At 37.2% G+C, this 20,696-nt stretch overlaps 1 protein-coding gene across 4 annotated transcripts in view; it reads right to left on the bottom strand.

Annotated features, from left to right (window-relative positions):
* NEK1 (NIMA related kinase 1) overlaps positions 1–20,696 on the bottom strand; it is a 207,570-nt gene that overhangs the window by 88,213 nt on the left and 98,661 nt on the right. For all 4 annotated transcript variants that reach the window (XM_030918331.1, XM_030918325.1, XM_030918322.1 and 1 more), the window contains one exon: positions 1,511–1,642. In XM_030918331.1, coding sequence (XP_030774191.1) covers positions 1,511–1,642 — 132 coding nt within the window. The remainder of the gene's footprint in view (positions 1–1,510; positions 1,643–20,696) is intronic.

Consider the following 20,696-nt stretch of genomic DNA (forward strand, 5'->3'; position numbering starts at 1 on the left):
AAGTAATTCAAAATAGGCTGTGTAATTTTAAAACTGTCTTTATGTTTCATGTATATAAATCCTTGTTAAGCCATAGTACTAAATGTAATTGAGAAGTGGCTCTCCTCCCTAAACAAAGAGTGTAACAAAAATTAGTTCTGAGTCATTTGTACTACAAATGACATAAATTTAATATCCTAATTAGCACTGTCAAAGCAATCTAGACTATTTAAAATTAAAAAATATACGAAAAGAAGAAATTAGCAGTTATGAAAGCTATGAAAGCAAAGGCATGTAGAAGGTTCAAAGTAAGAGCAATTTTCAAAGTTTTAAGTAAGTGACATTTACCAACACAACACAGAAAGAAAACCATTCAGTTATATGGATTACCTCAAATTTTGTAATACTTAAAAAAAATAAAAAATTTGGCAGTCAGTTTCAAAGTAATATATGAAGCAATGAGACAAAGAACATTTTACCCAGTAAAGTAGTCAGGAATTAGCAGTCCTACAACCAGAGAGATGAACAGCTATTGAGATGTGAGACTGGGTATCAAGAAGGGACCACACAGTGGTATCTAAAGTTGGAGTAACAACGTAGCACATGCAAAGTCGTTATCAGAAAGAAAAAGTGACTAAGCCTACTTGAAGAACAATCGTTTCTTACATGAAGTTCTTGAGAATGATCAAGAAACTTATATTTTCCTACTTAGTCTTATTTTCAAAATCAACCCAAAGGCTGTTAAAAAAAACAACTAGTGTACCAATTTTGTCTGCAAATATTTACTGAAACTCAACAAATAAAAGGCACAGACATCCATTACTAGGAAAGAGGAAAATGAAGTTACTATGTTTTCTGATTCAGTAGACTTTTCTCCTTCTGTCTGTTGAATTCTAGGCAGCAGCTCCACACTATGAGCCCATTTCTCTTAACCCCTGAACAGAGTCTTCACACTTCAGACAGACACTTGAAATATACTTCTAAGTTTAAGCTTTTTATTTGTCTATGTTTCTGTTTTACTACCTGTATGGCATGACAGAGATTCAAAAGTAGAAGGTAAAAGGAATAACTGATGAATTAATTGTAGTTATACTGAGTCCTCTAACATTTGCTATGTCACAAAATTTGAATAAATGTAAACATGTGTTCGACTTAATTCCTAGAGCTACTTTAGTACTAAACAGACATTATTTTTTTAAAAGGGAACATTTATTAATCATGAGGGTTGGGTAGAAAAATGTTTGTAATGTTATTTTCAGTACATTTCTATGTATATTCTATTTTTTCAACATTCTTTTAAAGTGATATAAGAGTTATTGTAATATATTTTCATCTACCAGGTGGTCCTAGATATAAAACTTATAAACAATGAGGCTCCAGTATTCTGAGTAAACTAAAATCCCTTAAAAAGTAATTTTTTTCCCTAGAAAAACCTGAAGGGGACAATAAGGATTAATGTGATTTCATTAAATTTAACTTCCTTTTAAATAATCTTTTGACTTTGAGGAGTTCTGAATCTTAGGAAACTTACCACGCCAACTTCTTTCAAAGCTGAAGTCACAGAAATAACTGATCTCATCTGTTGCTTTGATGGAGAGCCACCTGTTTCATGTTGTCCCAAAGGTGGAGAAACATCAGAACTCTTAACTCCTTTAGCCACCAACTATAAAAAAGAATTTTATTAAATACATTAGGGATTTTATATGTGCATGAAGAAGTAAAATGGTACATATCAGATAACTATTTATCCACTCTATCCACAAGTAATTTTTTCATTCCTGAATTATCTGTTGAGCAAGGCATTATGATGCTACATGCTGGGGACAGAGCAGTGACTAGCGAAAAAAACCTCTGGTCTCAGATGTAAACACAGTCATGTCACGTAGTCCTAAATAACCCGCTTTCATTGCATTATCAATGTTTCATAAAATGATCCTGAAAAACTGTCTTTTAAAGATTCAAGTGTAAGATTTTTGTTAATCTTACACCCTAGAACTTAAAGTATAATAACAATAAAAAACAAAAAAAGAAAAAAAGAAAAGAAATGCTTTTGTAATTTCTGCAGGTTTGGGTACAATCTTCTCAAAGTTCAAATGTCAATTACTCAACATAAAAGCCCTCATAAAAATGCCAATATAAATGAGAATGGAAGGAGAAACAGATTCAGGTAATATTTACTTCTTTTACAAAGTAAGTTTTTTTAAAAAAAAATTTACTTCACTGAAAATATGTTGTCTTAACACATGTGCTTGTTTTTATCTTGCCATTTAAATTCTAACAAAGCAAGATTCTGAACCCTTAATTAATACAAGGAAATGACATTAATGGGTATGACAATAGTAACACAGCAGAAAGTTTACTCCCTACTCCCTATTCCTAGTCTTCCTCAATCTAGGAAACAAGAGTTTCCGTGGAGTATACATTTCAAACACAATATTTATTGAGTATCTTCTAAAAATAATCATACAATCTTAATATTTAGGCTTCTAGACCTTCATTTTATACCAATACAGGCATACCTCTGAGATATTGTGCACTTGGTTCCAGACGGCTGCAGTAACGGTAATATTGCAATAAAGTGAGTTACACAAATTCCTGGGGTTTCTCAGTGCATATAAAATTTATGCTTACACTATTCTGTAGCCTTTAAGTGTGCAACAGCATTATGTCTAAAAAACGACGTACATACCTTAATAAACACCTCATTCCTAAAAAAAAAATGCTAATGATTCTTCTGAGCTTTCAATAAATTGTAATCATTTTGCTGGTGGAGGGGCTTGCCTTGATACTGATGGCTACTGACTGATCAGGGTGGTGACTGCTAGATGTTGGGGTGGCTGTGACAATTTCTTAAAATAAGACAAAAATGAAGTTTGCTGCATCCATCGACTCTTTCATGAAAATATTCTTTTGATTTTGTAAAAATATTTTTAAAATCCTTTATTATTTAAATAAAGATTGAGGTCTCACTATATTGCCTAGGCTGGTCTTGAACTCCTGGCTTCAATGATTGTCCTGACTCAGCCTCACAAAGTGCTGGGATTACAAGCATAAGCCACCGTGCCTAGCCCATGAAAATACTTATCTGCAGCATGTGATGCTGTTGCATTTTACCCATAGTAGAAGTTCTTTCAAAACCGGAGTCAGTCCTCTCAAACCCTGTTGTTGCTTTATCGACTAAGTTTAAAAAATATTCTAAATTCCTTGTCATTTCAAACAATGTTCAAAATAGCTTCACCAGAAGTAGACTCCACCTCAAGAAACCACTTTCTTTGCTCCTCCGTAAGAAGCAACTCCTCATCCATTCAAGTTTATCATGAGATTGCAGCAATTCAGTCGTATCTTCAGACTCCCCTTGTCATTCTACTTCTCTTGCTATTTCTGCTACATCTACAGTGACTTCCTCCACTGAAATCTTGAACCTTTCAAAGTCATCCATGAAGAATGTAGTCAACTTCTTCCAAACTCCTGTTAATGTTGGCATTAACATTAACATGACATTAACTCCTTCCAAGAATAAAAAAGTTCTGAATGGCATCTAGAATGATGAATGATGAATACTTTTTAGAAGGCTTTCAATTTACTTTGCCCAGATCCATTAGAGGAATCATTATCTATGGCAGCTACAGCCTGAAAAATTTTCTTAAATAAGAAGACTTGAAAGTAAAAACGACTTCTTGATACATTGGCTGCAGAATGGATGTTGTGTTAGCAGGCATGAAAACAACATGATTCTCTTTGTATAATACATCTCCATCAGAGCTCTTGGATAACTAGGTGCATTGTCAATGAGTAGTAATATTTGGAAAGAATTTTTTTTTTTTTTTTTTTTTTCTGACCAGTAGGTCTCAACAATGGGCTTAAAATATTCACAGTAAACCATGCTGTAAACAGATGTGCAGTCATCCAGGCTTTGTTGCTCCATTTATAGAACACAAATAGAATAGATTTAGTATAATTCTTAAGGGTCCTAGGAGTTTCAGAATGGCAAATGAGCACTGGCTTCAACTTGAAGTCACCAGCTGCATTAGCTCCCGATAAGAGAGTCAGCCAGTCTTTTGAAGCTTTGAAGTGAGGTACTGACTTCTCTTTAGCTATGAGAGTCCTAGATGGCATCTTCTTCCAATAGAAGGCTGTTTTGTCTACACTGAAAATCTGTTTATTATTACCACCTTTATCAATGATCTTAGCTACATCTCCTGGATAATGTACTGCAGTTTCTACATCAGCACTTACTGCTTTACCTTGCACTTTTATGTTATGAAGGTGGCTTCTTTCCTTAAACCTTATGAACCAACCTCTGCTCGCCTACAATTTTTCTTCTGTAGCTTCCTTATCTCTCCCAGTCTTCATGGAATTGAGCAGAGTTAGGGCCTTGCTCTGGATTAGGCTTTGGCCAAAGAGAATGTTGTGGCTGGTTTGATCTTCTATCCAGACCACTAAAGCTTTCTCCATATCAGCAAGAAGGTTGTTTTGCTTTCTTTCTTTCTTTTTTTTCTAAGAGATGGGGTCTTGCTCTGTCGCCCAGGCTGGAGTGCAAATCCAGGCACGATCATAGCTCACTGCAACCTTGAAATCCTAGGCTCAAATGATTGTTCTGCCTTAGTTTCTCAATGTGGTTGGGACTATAGTTGTGTGCCACCACATCCAGCTAATTTTTCTTTCTTTTTTTTTTTTTAAGAGACAGGTTCTCACTATGTTGTCCATGCTAGTCTCAAACTTCTGGCCTCAAGCAATTCTCCTGTCTCAGTCTCCCAAGTTGCTGAGACTACAGGCACCTGGCTGTTTCGCTTTCTTATTGTGTGTGTTCACTGGAGTAGAACTGTTTTTTTTTTCTGAGATGGAGTCTTGCACTGTCACTCAGGCTGCAATGCAATGGTGCTATCTTCGCTCGCTGAAACCTCTGACTCCCTGCTGGGTTTACATGATTCTCCTGCCTCAAACTCCTGAGTAGCTGAGATTGCAGGTGCACACCACCACGCCTGGCTAAGTTTTTGTATTTTTAGTAGAGATGGGGTTTCACTATGTTAGCTAGGCTGGTCTTGAACTCCTGACCTCGTGATCCACCCGCCTCAGCCTCCAACATGCTGGGATTACAGGCGTGAGCCACCGCACCTGGTCTGGGGTAGCACTTATAATTTCCTTCAGGAATTTTTCCTTTGCATTCACAACTTGGATAACTGGTGCAAGAGGCTTAATTCTGTGCCTGTCTCAGCTTTCAATATGCCTTCATCACCAAGCTTAATCTTGATTTCAAGTGAGAGACATGCAACTCTTTCTTTCACTTGAATACTTAAGAGGCCACTGTAAGTCATTAAGTGACCTAATTTCAATATTATTTTGTCTTAGGGAATAAGGTCTGAGGACAGAGACAAGGGAACTACCAGTCAGTGGAGCAATCAGAACACACATATTCATCAGTTAAATTTCCCATCTTATATGAGTGCAGTCTGTGGTGCCTCAAAACAATTACAACAGTAACATCAAAGATACAATGATAATAATGAAAAAGTTTGAAATACGGCAAGAATTACAAAAATGTGACACAAAGACACAAAATGAGCAGAAGCTGTTGGGAAAATGATAGACTTGCTTGATGCACGGTTGTCACAAACTTTCAATTTGTAAAAAATGCAGTATTTGTGAAGCACAATAAAACAAGGTATGCCTGTATTTATTTTGTTTAAAAAAGGATGGAAACATTGCTTTAGTCCCATAGTTCAATATTGCTGAAAAAGTATACTGATGTTTAAGATGTTACTACAAACAGGCCGGGCAAAGTGACTCATGCCTGTAATCCCAGCACTTTGGGAGGCCAAGGTGGGTGGATCACAAAGTCACGAGTTCGAGACCAGCCTGGTCAGCATGGTGAAACCCTCTCTCTACTAAAAATACAAAAAATTGACTGGCCATACAGGTGGCGCACACCTGTAGTCCCAGGTACTCAGGAGGCTGAGGCAGGAGAATTGCTTGAACCTGTGAGGTAGAGGTTGCAGTGAGCTGAGATGGCGCCACTGCACTCCAGCCTGGACGACAGAGTGAGACTCTGTCTCAAAAAAAAAAAAAAAAAAAAGTTGCTACAAATAACTTTTAAAAATATCTAGAGCTCATATAACATAACAGTATTATCACCTTGAAAGAGTATATCTAAATATTTTGAAACTTTATATTTGCTTTAATTACTATAGAATATAAATTCAAATAAGGTTTTATACACTGAGGGAATAAAAACAAGCTCCAAAGTTGTTTTGAATAGCAGCATTTTTAGAACAAATGTTATTTCTCCAGATGATTATTTAAAAGAAATAGACTTTGAATGTACACATTCTGCCATTTTTATTTAAATCAGAAATTTAAATAAAACTTCTCTACCACATACTATTACAGGTGTGTGCCACCATGCCCGGCTAATTTTTGTATTTTTAGTAGAAACGGGATTTCACAGGTTGGCCAGGCTGTTCTCGAACTCCTGACCTCATGATCCGCCTGCCTTGGCCTCCCAGAGTGCTGGGATTACGGGTGTGAGCCACTGCCTTTGGCCTGCTATTTCAATACATTAATCTGACATGATTTCTTTGAGAAGACAAATCCACAATATTTAATTTATCAATAAATTAAAGTATGTATTAATACCTATTAAGGCCAAGCACAGTTCTAGATAATAATATCCAAAATGAACTAGACACAATATTTTCTCTGAGGGGACTGTAAATTAGAAAAGACAAAAGAACACATAAATCAATCAGTATGTTACAGAGAAAAAATAAAGCGATATGTACTAAATGATCTGGGGAAGAATGAAACAAAAAATATAGAAGCAACTAACTCTGTAAAGTCAAGAGAGGCGCCAGTGAGAACAGCCTTCGCAGAGCAGCCAATGGTCAGCCATTCATTGTTCAGGAAGGCCATAAAATACAGATACAGTAGGACAGTTCTACATTCAAATGCCAAAACACTCACCTGTCCTGTGATTTTTCATTGATTTCATCCTCTCTGAACCTCACAGTTTTCTCTAAAATAGAAATGCTGTACTCATTGCCTCTCTGCTATAGGGATTGCATGAGACAATTTATGTAAAGTACACATCTGTGTACCTAATAAATAGCAGCAATTGTTATTTATTTGGTTTCCATTAAATAAGATTATTTGGCTTAAACACCAAAAGTCTGATTTGAGTTCCTGAGGAAATGTATTAAGTTTCAGAATGCAAGTTTCTATCTTTAGAATGCAGACTAAAAACAAAAACCTCCTATATTAACCATGATCAGAAATTAAAATTTGGACATTGTGAGAGACAAATTTATTGGCACTTTTATAATAATGATCTTCAGCAGCCTTCAGTAAATGCTTATGTTCTATAATCAAATGCATACTGATCTCTCCTTTGGGTCAACTAAACCAAACAGATTAGAAGAACCTAAACAGACAAATTCAGACATGAAATCTAAATGAATGAGGAAAAGCAGACAGATTACTAACTCTTACAATCACTTAAAAAGACAACTAAGTTACTGAAAATTTATGGGTAGTTCAGGATGACTACTGAGATGTGGCAACATCATTATAAGCTAATGTCACATACATAAGTAACTTATTAGTACAGTTGAATTGGGCCTTCTGTAGAAACATTATGGTATATTATTTATAATCAGAACCTTAAAGCTTTTCAATATTAACTACATCTTGAGATAAAAGACGATAATGTACTTCTAATTATTGAAAAATAAACCATTACACTAAGCATTTTATACGGAAAGTTGAACAAATATGACAAATCACAAAAATTAATTAAGCCAGGAAAACAATATAAAGTTTAATATAAGAGAAAAATATAAAAATTTGGAGCAAAGAATGACCCAATTTTATTACACAATTGATCACCCAGCTAAATCTATAATTCATATTTCATTCTAAAATACTTTTTCACTGCGTGCAATGGCTCACACCTATAATCCCAGCACTTCAGGAGGCTGAGGGAGGACGAGCACTTGAACCCAGGAGTTTGAGACCCAGTTAGTTTTCTTTTTTCTTGTAGAAATGGAGTCTCACCAGACCAGTGAGACTCTATTTGTATAAAAAATAAGAAAATTAGCTGGGTGTAGTGATGTGTGCTAAGGGTCCCAGATACAGACAGGCTGAGGCAGGAGGATCCCTTAAGCCCAGCAGGTCGAAATTGCAGAGTCATGTTCATACCACTGCACTCCAGCCTGAGTGACAGAGCAAGACCCTGTCTCAAAAACAAAACAAAACAAAACAAAACAAAACAAAGCACAGTCTTTCAAAGTTCAATCACAGTTTTAAATATAAAAATTTGCAAAAAAAAGATAAAACATTGACCTGAAAGTTTCATAATTCAGGTTTAAAAGAAATGCTTTAGAAGCTTTTTTTCTTAGCCATTTTTCTCACAAGGTTCATAAATTTAAGGCTTCTCAGCATTGCTTTTATTGTCACAAAACGTTTTCAATCATCACTGTAAAACTGTTTCTACTTTATGTGTCAATTTTACTATGTGCTAAAAAATTAAGCAGCAGTGCCACCAAATGACGAAACTCAAAATTTCACTAAATAGTGAGGCGAGGCTTATAAACACATGAAACCACCAGTTTGCTTACTCTTGATGCATAGATCAATAAGAAACATATTTTCATCTTTATGCTGACTTATTAGTGAGGATTTAATGTATATTAGGAAAGTATTATTAAACGGCCTAATTTCATATTTTGAATACAGAGTAACTTCACACATAGTTATATACGGCCTAAAGATATATCATGGCCAAATCTTACCAAATTCATATTTAACTTCTCAAAACCTTGTCTTTGAAGAACCAATAGTATAAAAGTATTTGTATTTGAATAAATTTTCTTCACTAGTAATGCCATAATGGTTTTACAAGAATGTCTAAGAATAAGAACAAGGTAGCCAGAAGCAGTAAGTGTGTACACCCTGGGGGGAGCCTTACAGGCGTGCAATGGAAAGTATAAAAATAAGACAAAGATGGAGATAGAAAAACACAAGAATTTATATTCAAAATATTTTATCCATCCTAACCAAGACAGAATCTCCCTAATTTTATTTTTCACTGAATTTTAATTCTTAAAACATTGCTACCCTTTTAAAAAACTGAACCTCTCTTCCTTACATACTTCATTCACAATATAGCATACATGATGGCTGAAAACGTAACACTATATTATTTGGCTCTCCCAAAAAACGGACCCCCATCATCACACATTGTTCTCCATACATAAATCCCAATTGGTACTACAATTTTTATCATTAAATACGTCAAAGAGAAAATTTTATAAAATTAGGTATATACTGCCAAAGAATCACAATAGTTAAGGCAGTGATTTTTTTTTCTTCACTTTTAAGTTCCAGGGTACCTGTGCAGAATGTACAGGCTTGTTATATAGGTAAATGTGTGCCATGGCGGTTTGCTGCACAGATCAACTCATCACGCAGGTATTAAGGCCAGCACCTGTTAGCTATTCTTCCTGATGCTCTCTCTTCCTCCACATCCCTCAAAAGCCCCAATGTGTGTTGTTCCCACCAAGGTGTCCATGTATTCTGATCGTTCAGCTCCCACTTATAAGTGATATCATGAGGTGTTTGCTTTTCTGTTCCTGTGTTAGTCTGTTGAGGATAACAGCTTCCAGCTCCATCAATGTCCCTGCAAAGGACATGATCTTATTCCTTTCTATGGCTGCAACGTATTCCATGGTGTATACGTACCATGTTTTCTTTATCCAGTCTATCACTGATGGAAATTTGGGTTGATTCTATGTCTTTGCTATCGTGAATAGTACTGCAATGAACATATGCATGCATGTATCTTTATAATAGAATGATTTATATATTTTGGGGTATATACCCACTAATGGGATTGCTGGGTCAAATAGTGTATCTGCTTCTAGATCTTTGAGGAATACCCACACTGTCTTCCAAAATGGCTGAACTAATTTACGCTTCCACCAACAGTGTAAATGCATTTCTTTTTCTCTGTAACCTTGCCAGCATCTGTTGTTTCTTGATTTTTTAATAATTGTCATTCTGACTGGCGTGAGATGGTATTTCTCTGTGGTTTTGATTTGCATTTCTCTAATGATCAGTGATGTTGAGCTTTTCTTCATGTTTGTTGGCCGCATGAATGTCTTCTTTTAGGAAGTGTCTGTTTATGTCCTTTGCTCATTTTTTTAATGGGTAAAAATAGACATTTTTGTTTTTTTCTTGTAAATTTAAATTCCTTGCAGACTCTGGATATTAGCTATTTGTCAGATGGATACACTGCAAAAATTTTCTCCAATTCTGTAGGTTGTCTGCTCACTCTGATGATAATTTCTTTTGCTGTGCAAAAGCTCTTTAGTTTAATTAGATCCCATTTGCCAATTTTTGCTTCTGTTGCTATGGCTTTTGGCATTTCATCATGAAATCTTTGCTTGTGCCTGTGTCCTGAAGGATACTGTCTAGATTTTCTTCTAGGATTTCTATAGTTTGGGGTTTTACATTTACGTCTTTAATCCATCTTGAGTTAACTTTGTATAAAGTATAAGGAAGGGGGGTCCAGTTTCAATTTTCTGCATATGACTAGTCAGTTCTCCCAGCACCATTTATTAAATAGGGAATCCTTTCCCCATTGCTTGTTTTTGTCAGGTTTTTCAAAGATCAGTTGGGTATAGGTATGTGGTTTATTTCTGAGTTCTCTATTCTGTTCCATTGTTCTATGTGTCTATTTTTGTACTAGTACCATCCTGTTTTGGTTACAGGGCAGTGGTTTTTATCCTTTGTTAGATTGAAAATATTGTACTTTTGAGAATCCAAGGAAATATATGTGGTTTTACTGAAGAAAATGCGCCAACATACAAACTGCCAAACTTTACATTAATATTTTAGGGGGCTTAATAATGCTAGTCTCAACTCTGAATTCCACGTTAACCACTCCTGAGTCATGGTCAATGAATAAAGATAGATATATGAACACTACCCCCCAATATAACATCTAGACTATGCTATATTAGACTTTCTATTGAAACAATAGTTAAATAACTTCAATCAATTTTTTTTTGTATATTAAGCTGGACTTCAATACTTACATTATAAATACTATTTTTCTACACAATTTAGATAGAGCAACATTAGAGAATAAGCCCTTCATCTAGATGAGGAAATAAAGGCCACAAACATTAAGTCACTCCTCAAACAGGCTAATTAATTGGCAAGGCTGAGACCAAAAATCAGGTATTCTGATTCCTAGTTTCATTTTTTTCCCACTATACCAGTGTGCATTAAATAAACAGATCTTTCCTGAACATTTCCCTATGCACAGTTCTGGAATATCATGAGACACCGAATTCCCAGTGAATTTATTTGTGTTACTATTTCACCAGGTACCATGCTGAGCATTTTACATGGTAAATCGGTTAAGATTCTTTGGTTGAAGGCAATAGAAACTAACCACAGAGGGACAGAGGGAGGGAGGGAGGGAGGGAGGGAGGGAGGGAGGCAGCTAGATAGCCAGGCAGCGAGGCAGCTAGGCAAGGAGGGTGGTGACATCAGCAGGATGACAAATGACAAATGTCTAATGCTCTACCCTCTGCCTCACAAAAAAGGACGAAAACAATGAATAGATAATCACATTTTGACCAGAACGACTTAAGGAGAACGTCAAAGAACAGCAAGGGAGTGGCAGAAACCCTGTGAAGCACAGGCTAAGGAAGGCCATATACAGAAGGGTGGAATCACTGCTGTGCTATTCCCTTCCCCCAGTGCCTAAGCCACAGCTGTGCCCCACCATTCATGGCCCCTTGCTGCTGCTGTACCCAGCCTCACAAAGCATGGTACATTGTTATGGCCTGCCATGCCAGAATCACCACTACAAGGAATCTCCTCTCCTGGTGTCCAAGTTGCTACTGTGCCCTACTGGCTCCAGAAACTGAATTGCAGTTATGCCCTGCTCCCTAGAGCTCAAGCCTGTAGAACATCTCTTCTTCTCCAGACCCATGCCAGTGCTGTGCCTTGACTCTCAGGATCAGAATCACAGCTATATCCCTGCTACCTGGGCCCAAGCTACTGGGGAATACCTTAGAGTCACAGTCCCCACCTTTGTAGAACAGCTTCATCTACCCGTACCTCAGAGAGTGAACTTGTATTCAAGTCACAAGTGTCAGAGTAATTCAGGAAGACAGTGGGCCCAGGACCCCAGCACCACTGTAGGCTGCTTGTGAGCTCTGCCAAATCTGACACCAAGAAGGATTTCCCCAACAAAGTCTTCCCACAGTGGGATAAACAAGAAGAGGAGGACCCCCACTAAAGCCCTTGCCACTGAGAATCCTAATAACCTATGCTGCAACCACCACTGTCATACACTCCTACAGACTTGGCTAAAGTACCTGCAGCCATTACTGATACTGATTACAACTGAAGAAGCTGCATGGACACTACACTACCATGCCTACCTGGAACCAGAGGCAGAACCTCTGCCCTTGAGCCACTGTACCACCATCCGCAGGGCCAATGCATCCTGCTGAACTGACCCCCTAGCAACCATCTCTAGGTAGAATCATTCCCTACAAAAGCAACTGTATAAATTTGGAAGAGGTCACTGATCCACTAGATGTGCAGTTATCAATGCAAGGACACAAGAAACATGAAAAAGCAGGAAAACATGACACCATCAAAGGAACATAATTCTCCAGTTAATGACCCCAAAGAAATGGAAATTTACAAGTTACCTGAAAGAGAAATCAAAGTAATGATCTTACAGAAATTCAGGGATATACAAGAGAATAGACAATTCAATGAAATCAGCAAAATAATTCATGATATGAATGACAGATTCAATAAAGATATACATAACATTAAAAGAACCAAACAGAAATCTTGGGGCTGAAGAATTAAATGAATGAAATTGTTAAAAATTGAAAGCTTCAACAGCAGACTAGATCAAGCAGAGGAAACAATCTGTGAATTTGAAGATAGGTCTTTTGAAATTGCCCAGATAGAGAAAAAGTGAAGAAAGTCTACAGGAATTATGGAACACCATGAAATGAACAAATGTCACAGTATGAGCTCTAGAAAGAAGAGATGAGGCTGGGCATGGTGGCTCACACCTGTAATGCCAGCACTCTGGGAGGCCAAGGCAGGAGGATCATGAGGTCAGGAGATCAAGACCGTCCTGGCTAACATGGTGAAGCCCTGTCTCTACTAAAAATACAAAAAGTTAGCTGGACATGGTGGTATGTGCCTGTAGTCCCAGCTACTCGGGAGGCTGAGGCAGGAGAATCGCTTGAACCCAGGAGGTGGAGGTTGCAGTGAGCCAAGATCACGCCACTGCACTCCAGTGACAGAGTAAGACTCCATCTAAAAAAAAAAAAAAAAAAAAAAAATAGAGAGAGAGAAGAGATGGAGAAAGGTACAGAAAGTTTTTCTAAGTGAGGTATTTGCTGAACACTTTCCAAGTCTCGGAAGCAATATGGTCATGCATATCTACTGAAGTTGAAAACCAGCAAACAGGTTCAATGCAAAGAGGTCCTCACCAAGGCACTTTATAATTAAAACATTAAAAGTAAAAGACAAAGAATTTTAGAAGCAGAGGTAGAAGAGCATCAAGCAACACACAAGGGGCTCGCCATTAGACTATCGGCAGATTTCTCAGCAGAAATCTTGCAGATCAGGAGAGAATGGGATAATATATTCAAGGTGCTATTTAAAAAAAAAAAAAAAAACCCTGCCAGCCAACAATCCAACAATACTATACTCAGAAAAGCTGTTTTTCAGAAATAAAACAGAAGTAAAGTTTTTCCCAGATAGACAAAAGCTAAGAATTCATCACCTCTAGATCTGATTTATGAGAAATGCTTAAGAGTTCTTCAACCAGAAACAAAAGAACAATAATTACTACTACAAGAACATATCAAAGTATAAAACTCACTGGTAGAGAGATATTTATACATATTCAAATTCAGAATATTCCATTACTGCAATGGTGGTGTGTAAATCTCTCGAATTGCTATTATAAAGGTTAAATGTTGAAACAGTCAAAAATAACTGTAATTACATTAAGTTGTTATGAAGTCCAAAATGTAAAAAGGTATAAACTGTGACAGAAAAAATAATTGTGAGGACGGTAAAAGTCTAGAATATTTTCATGTGACAAAGTTAAATTGTTATCAGCTTAAAATAGTCTATTATTACTATATGATGCTTTGTGTAGGCCTCATGATTAACTACAAAGCAAAAAACTACAGCAAATACACAAACGAGAAAGAGAAAGGAATGAAAACTTAGCACATAGCACAAAATCACAAAAGTAGACAATAAGAGAAGAAAAAGGAACAAAGGACCAAAAAAAAAAAAAAAAAAAGAACAATAACAAAATGCAATAGTACGTGCTTACATATCAATAACAATCTTCAATGTAATGAAGCTCTCCAAAAGATTTAGAATGGACAGAAAAATGAGATTCAGAGGCTGCTTCAAGATGGTGACTAGGGACATCTCATACCAGTTCTCCTCAGAAGGAAGATCAAAATTACTGGTAAATAATCAAGTTTTGACAAGGAAACAGTGGGAAGAGAGCCAGGACCTGTTGGAGTACCCATGTGAAGAAGATTGGGTGGAGAGAAAGAAAGCAGCAAAAGTCTGGTTGATACTGACCTCTGAGGAACTCAGAGTCCAGTAGAAAGTGTAGGTGGGAGTGTGTCTCTGCTCCCCTCACCCCTCTGACAACACACTGGCTGCTAAACAGCTGGGGAGCCCCTCAGCCCTTGAAAACCAGGGTAGCATTATTGGTGGCGATTAGAGGACTTCCTGAAAACAGAGAACTGGGTGAGCAGCTGACTTAGCCATGCTGTACCCACCTCCAACCTAAACTGAGATGGCAGTTGTCATACCAGTTGTGTACCTGTGGTGCCACTCCCTTGCTTGGAGATCCTCTGCCCTTGAGCCACTGCACCACCACCCACAGACATACTACACAACCTACTCTGACTCTGGCAAGTACATGACACCAGCAGATTCTCAGGGAGTTTGGGGTCTCCCCCAGATCAAACCCTTGGCACAAATTGCCCCTAAGGGAGGAGACAGAGGAGCCTGTCAAAGCCACCAATGGGAAACAGGAAATGTGAGTGCAGTACTAATCACTGAAGGGGGCACTGTTAGGCAGGAATCTAGATCCACCATGGCGGTATCACCCGGCATGGCAGGCCCTTTGTTAGGACCTCCCGCCCTTCACTTCCTGCTAAGACTCTTAGCGCGGGAAAAAAGCCCGCGCCCGCCAAAAAACCCCGGCTCTGTGCAAGCTCCTGGACACGTCATTCCTCAGAGATCGACACCTAACTCAGGAAAACCGAAACCTACAAACCCCGCCTACCTCGCCCTATAAAAGGCCCCCCGATACTCGCCCCGAGCGCGACTTCCTCAGCGGACCAGTGAACCTTGCCCGCGAGCCCAATAAAGTCTACCTCTCTTCTCATCTGCCTCATGTCTTCTTGCTCGGCTCCCCATTCCATTACAGGCACCACCGATGCCTCAGAACAAACGAGGAGAAGGGGGTCATCTCTCGCCTTCTCACCCTGCCAAAGTGCATGATTGTGGAAGTGGCAGCAGTTCTTTCTGTTGGGGCCCAATGGCCCTTTCTGGGCTTCTCTGGTGGCCCAAAGAAAGTGAACAGAGCCTAAATAAATCTGCTGGATCTTACTCTTCAGCACCATCTACTGGACTGCGGCCTGAATTACACCACGAAGCAAAAACTACAAAAAACAGCATCTGAGAAAGCCACGTCACAAACATACCTGTAACCAAAAAACCTATATGGAGCTTTGGCCCCCTGAAAGCACCCAGAAAAGAAGCCAATCGAGCACACACAACATACATCACAGTTATACCTTCAAGGGGAAAAAATTAAGTTCCATCCAAATAAACACAAATCCAAAAAAAGAATTGTCAGCTCAGTCAGATGAGAAGGAATCAGTGCAAGAACTCTGGAAGTACAAAAAGCCAGGATGCTTTGTCACCTCCAAAGGATCGTTTTGGCTCCCTAGCAATGAATCCTAAGCAGACTGAAATATCTAAAATGATACATACAGAACTTGGAATACTGATGGCAAGGAAACGCCACAACATCTGAGAGGAAGTTTAAATCCAATACAGAGAAGGCAGAAAAATGATCCAGGACACGAAAGATGATATAATGATATTAACAAAGAACCAAACAGAACTTTTGGAATTAAAAAACTCACTACGGGAATTTCAAATACAGTTGTAAACCTTAACAACAGACTAGACAAAGCAGAAGAAAGAATTTCAGAGCTCAAAGACTGATCTTCTGAATTAACCCAGTCAGACAAAAATAAAGAGAAAGAATTTAAAAAGGCAAACAAGGCCTTCAAGAAATATAAGATTATGTAAAGCAACCAAATCTATGAATTCCTGGCATTCCTGCGAGAGAAAAACAGAAAGTAAGGAAGTTGGAAAACATATTTCAGGGTATGATTCTGGAAAATTTCCCCAGTCTTCCAAGAGAGATTGATATGCAGATACAAGAAATTCAGAGAACACCAGTGAGCTACTATATAAGATGACCATCACTAAAGCACACAGTCATCAGACAATCCAAGGTCAATATGAAAGAAACAATCTTAAAGGCAGCTAGAGAAAAGAACTAAATTGCCTCTTTTAAAGGGAATCCCATTAGACTAACAACGAATTTCTTAGCAGAAATCTTACAAACCAGAAGACATTGGTGGCCTATTTTTAGTCTTCTTAAAGAAATGCCAGCCAAGAATTTCACAGCCTGCCAAGCTAAGCAAGCTTCATAAACAAAGGAGAAATAAAGTTTTTCCCAGACAAGCAATTGCTAACAGAATTTGTCACCACCAGATAGGCCCTACAAAAATGCTCAAAGGAGTTCTAAACATGCAAATAAAAGAATGATACTCGCTACCACAAAAGTACATGTAAGTTCAAAGCTACTGCCACTATAAAGCAACTATACAATTGAGACTACAAAGCAACTAGTTAACACTACGAGAGGAAGAAAACCTCACATATCAGTATTAACACTGAACATAAATGACCTAAATGCTTCACTAAAAAGACAGAATGCCAAATTGGACGAAAAAACAAGACCCTAACCTTTTGCTATCTTCAAGAGACCATCTCACATGTAATGACACCCAAAGGACTTGATGTAAAGGGATGGAGAAAGGTCACGCAAATTTAAAACAAAAAAGATCAGGGCTTGCTACTCTTGTATCAGATAAAAGAGATTTTAAATCAACAACAGTACGAAAGGACAAAGAAAAGCACTACATAATGATAAAAGGTTCAATTAAACAAGAGGATTTAACTATCCTAAATACATATGTGCCCAACACTTGAGGACCCTGATTTATAAACAATTACTACTAGATCTAAGAAAAGGGACAGACAATAATATCATACAATAATAGTGGACACACTTTAACACCCCACTGATAGCATTAAACTGATCAAGGCCCAACACTAATGAATTCTAGACTTAAATTGGACACTTGACCAGTTGGACCCAATTGGCATCTACAGAACACTACAGCAAACAACCACAGAATATACATTCTTTTTATCTGCACACAGAACATACTCTAAGACTGACCACATACTCAGTCATAAAGCAAGTCTCAATAAATTTTTTAAAAAACTGAAATCATACTAAGCATCTTCTTGGACCACAGTAGAATAAAAATAGAAATCAATACCAAGAGGAACTCTCAAAGCCATACAAATACATAGAAAGTAAACAACCTGCTTTCTAAATGACTGTTGGGAAACAATAAAATTAAGGCAGACATTTAAAAAAAAAAATGAAACTAATGAAAGTAGAAACACTACATACCAAAACCTCTGAGATATGGCAAAAGCAGTTAAAAGGAAAGTTTACGGCATTAAATGCTTATACAAAAATAATAGGAAGATCTCAAATTAACAACCTAATGTCGCACCTACAGGAACTAGAAGAAGAAAATCTAAACCCAAAGCTGGCCGATGAAAAGAAATAACTAAAATCAGAGCAGAACTAAATTAAATTGAGACCAAACAGCCATAGAAAAGATCAAACAAAAGTTGGTTCTTTAAAAAGATAAACAAGATTAATAAATTTCTGGACAGATTAACATAAAAAAAGAGAAGATTCATAAACACAGTCAGAAATAACAAAGGTGACATTACAACAGATCCCACAGAAATACAAAAGATCCTCAGAGACTACTATGAACATCTCTATGTGCACATACTATAAAATTAGGAAATAAACAAATTCTTGGAAACAGTCTCCCAAGATTGAAATAGGAAGAAACTGAAACCTTGAACAGACCAATAATGAGTACAAAACTGAATCAGTAATAAAAACAAAACAAAACAAAACAAAAAACTACCAATAAAAAAAAAGTCCTGGACCAGATAGATTCACAAAATATACAAAGAAGGCTGATGCCAATCCTACTGAAATTACTGAAAATAAATTAAGGAGAGATTCCTCCCTAACTCATTTTACAAGACCAATTTCATCATGACACCAAAATATGGCAAGGACACAACAAAAAAAGAAAACTACAGACCAATATTGCTGATGAAAATAGATACAAAAATCCTCTATAAAATAATAGCAAACTAAATCCAGTAGCACATTAAAATGAAAATTTGTATGATCAAGTGAGCATTATTCCTGGGATGCAAGGATAGTTCAACACACACAAACCAATAAATGTGATTCCCCACATAAACAGAATTTAAAAAAAGAATATGATCACCTCAATATACACATAAAAAGCATCTGATAAAATCCAACATCCCTTTATGATAAAAACACTTAACAAATTAGGCATCAAAGGAAGATATCTCAAAATATTAAGAACCACCTATGACAAACCCACAGCCAACATCATGCTGAATGAGCACAAAGTTAGAAGATTCCTCCTAAGAACTAGAACAAGACAAGGACTCCATTCTTAGCAATCCTATTCAACACAGTACTGGCAGTCCCAGCCAGAGCAATCAGCCAAGAGAAAAACATAAAAGACATCTAAATAGGAAAAGAGAAAGTCAAATTACCTCTTTGTGGACAATTTAATTCTATATCTGGAAAATTCTAACAATTCCACCACAACTCCTAGACTTGATGAGCGACTTCAGTAAAGTTTCAGGACATAAAATCATTGTACAAAAATCAGTAGTATTTCCATACACCAATAACATTCAAGCTGAGAATGAAATCAGTAATGCAATCTCATTTACAATAGCCACTCACACACAAAAATACGGAGGAATACATTTACCCAAGGAGGTGAAAGATCTCTACAAGGAGAACTACAAAACACTGATGAAGGAAATCATAGATGACACAAACAAATGGAAGTGCATTCAATGCTTATGGAAGGAGACTTGGTATCATTAAAATGTCCATACTGCCCAAAGTAATCTACAGAATCAATTCATTTTCTATCAAATTACCATTTTTTTTGGTAAAAAATAATAATAAAAAAAACTCTTGAAATTCATATAGAACCACAAAAGACCCAGAATAGCCAAAGTTATCCGGAGCAAAAAGAACAATACTGGAGGAATCACATTACCCGACCTCAAATTACACTACAGAGCTATAGTAACCAAAACAGCATGGTGCTGGCATAAAAACAGGCACACAGACCAGTGGAACAGAATAGAGAACCCAGAAATAAATCCATACATCTACAGTGAACTCATTTTTGACAAATGTTCCAGGAATATACGCTGGAGAAAAGACAGTCTCTTCAATAAATAGTGCTGGGAAAACTGGATATCCATATGCAGAAGAATGAAACTAGACTCCTATCTTTTGTCATATACAAAAATCAAATAAAATGGATTAAAGACTTAAATCTAAGGCCTCAAACTATGAAACTACTAAAAGAAAACACTAGGGAAACTCTCTAGGACACTGGTCCAGGCAAAGGCTTCTTGAGTAATATCCCATAAGCACAGGCAACCTAAGCAAAAATGGACAAATGGGATCACATCAAGTTAAAAAGCTTCTGCACAGCAAAGGAAACGATCAACACGGTGAAGAGACAACCCACAAAATGGGAGAAAATATTTGCAAAATACCCATCTGACAAGAGATTAATAACCAGAATATATAAGGAGCTCAAACCACTCAATAGGAAAAATCTAATAATCCAATTTAAAATGGGCAGAAGATCTGAATAGACATTTCTAAAAAGATGACATACAAATGACAAACAGGTATATGAAAAAGTGCTCAACATTACTGATCATCAGAGAAATACAAGTCAAAATGACAATGAGATACCATCTCACCTCAGTCAAAATGGCTTTTATCAAAAGAACTGGCAATAACAAATGCTGGCGAGGATGTGGAGAAAAGGGAACCCTCTTATACTCGTACACTGTTGGTGGGAATGTAAACTACCATAGCCACTATGGAGAACTGTTTGGAGGTTCCTCAAAAAACTAAAAATAGAACTACCATACAATCTAGCAATCCCACTGCTAGGTATATACCCAAAAGAAAAGAAAGCAGTATATCAGAGATATCTGCACTCCCGTGTTTACTGCAGCACTATTCACCATAGCCAAGATCTGGAGGCAACCTAATTGTCCATCAACAGGTGAATGGATAAAGAAAACTGTGGGACATATACACAATGGAGTATTCTTCAGCCATAAAATAGAATGAGATCCTG

The sequence above is a fragment of the Rhinopithecus roxellana genome, chromosome 2, assembly GCF_007565055.1.
Source record: "Rhinopithecus roxellana isolate Shanxi Qingling chromosome 2, ASM756505v1, whole genome shotgun sequence".
NCBI lineage: Eukaryota > Metazoa > Chordata > Mammalia > Primates > Cercopithecidae > Rhinopithecus > Rhinopithecus roxellana.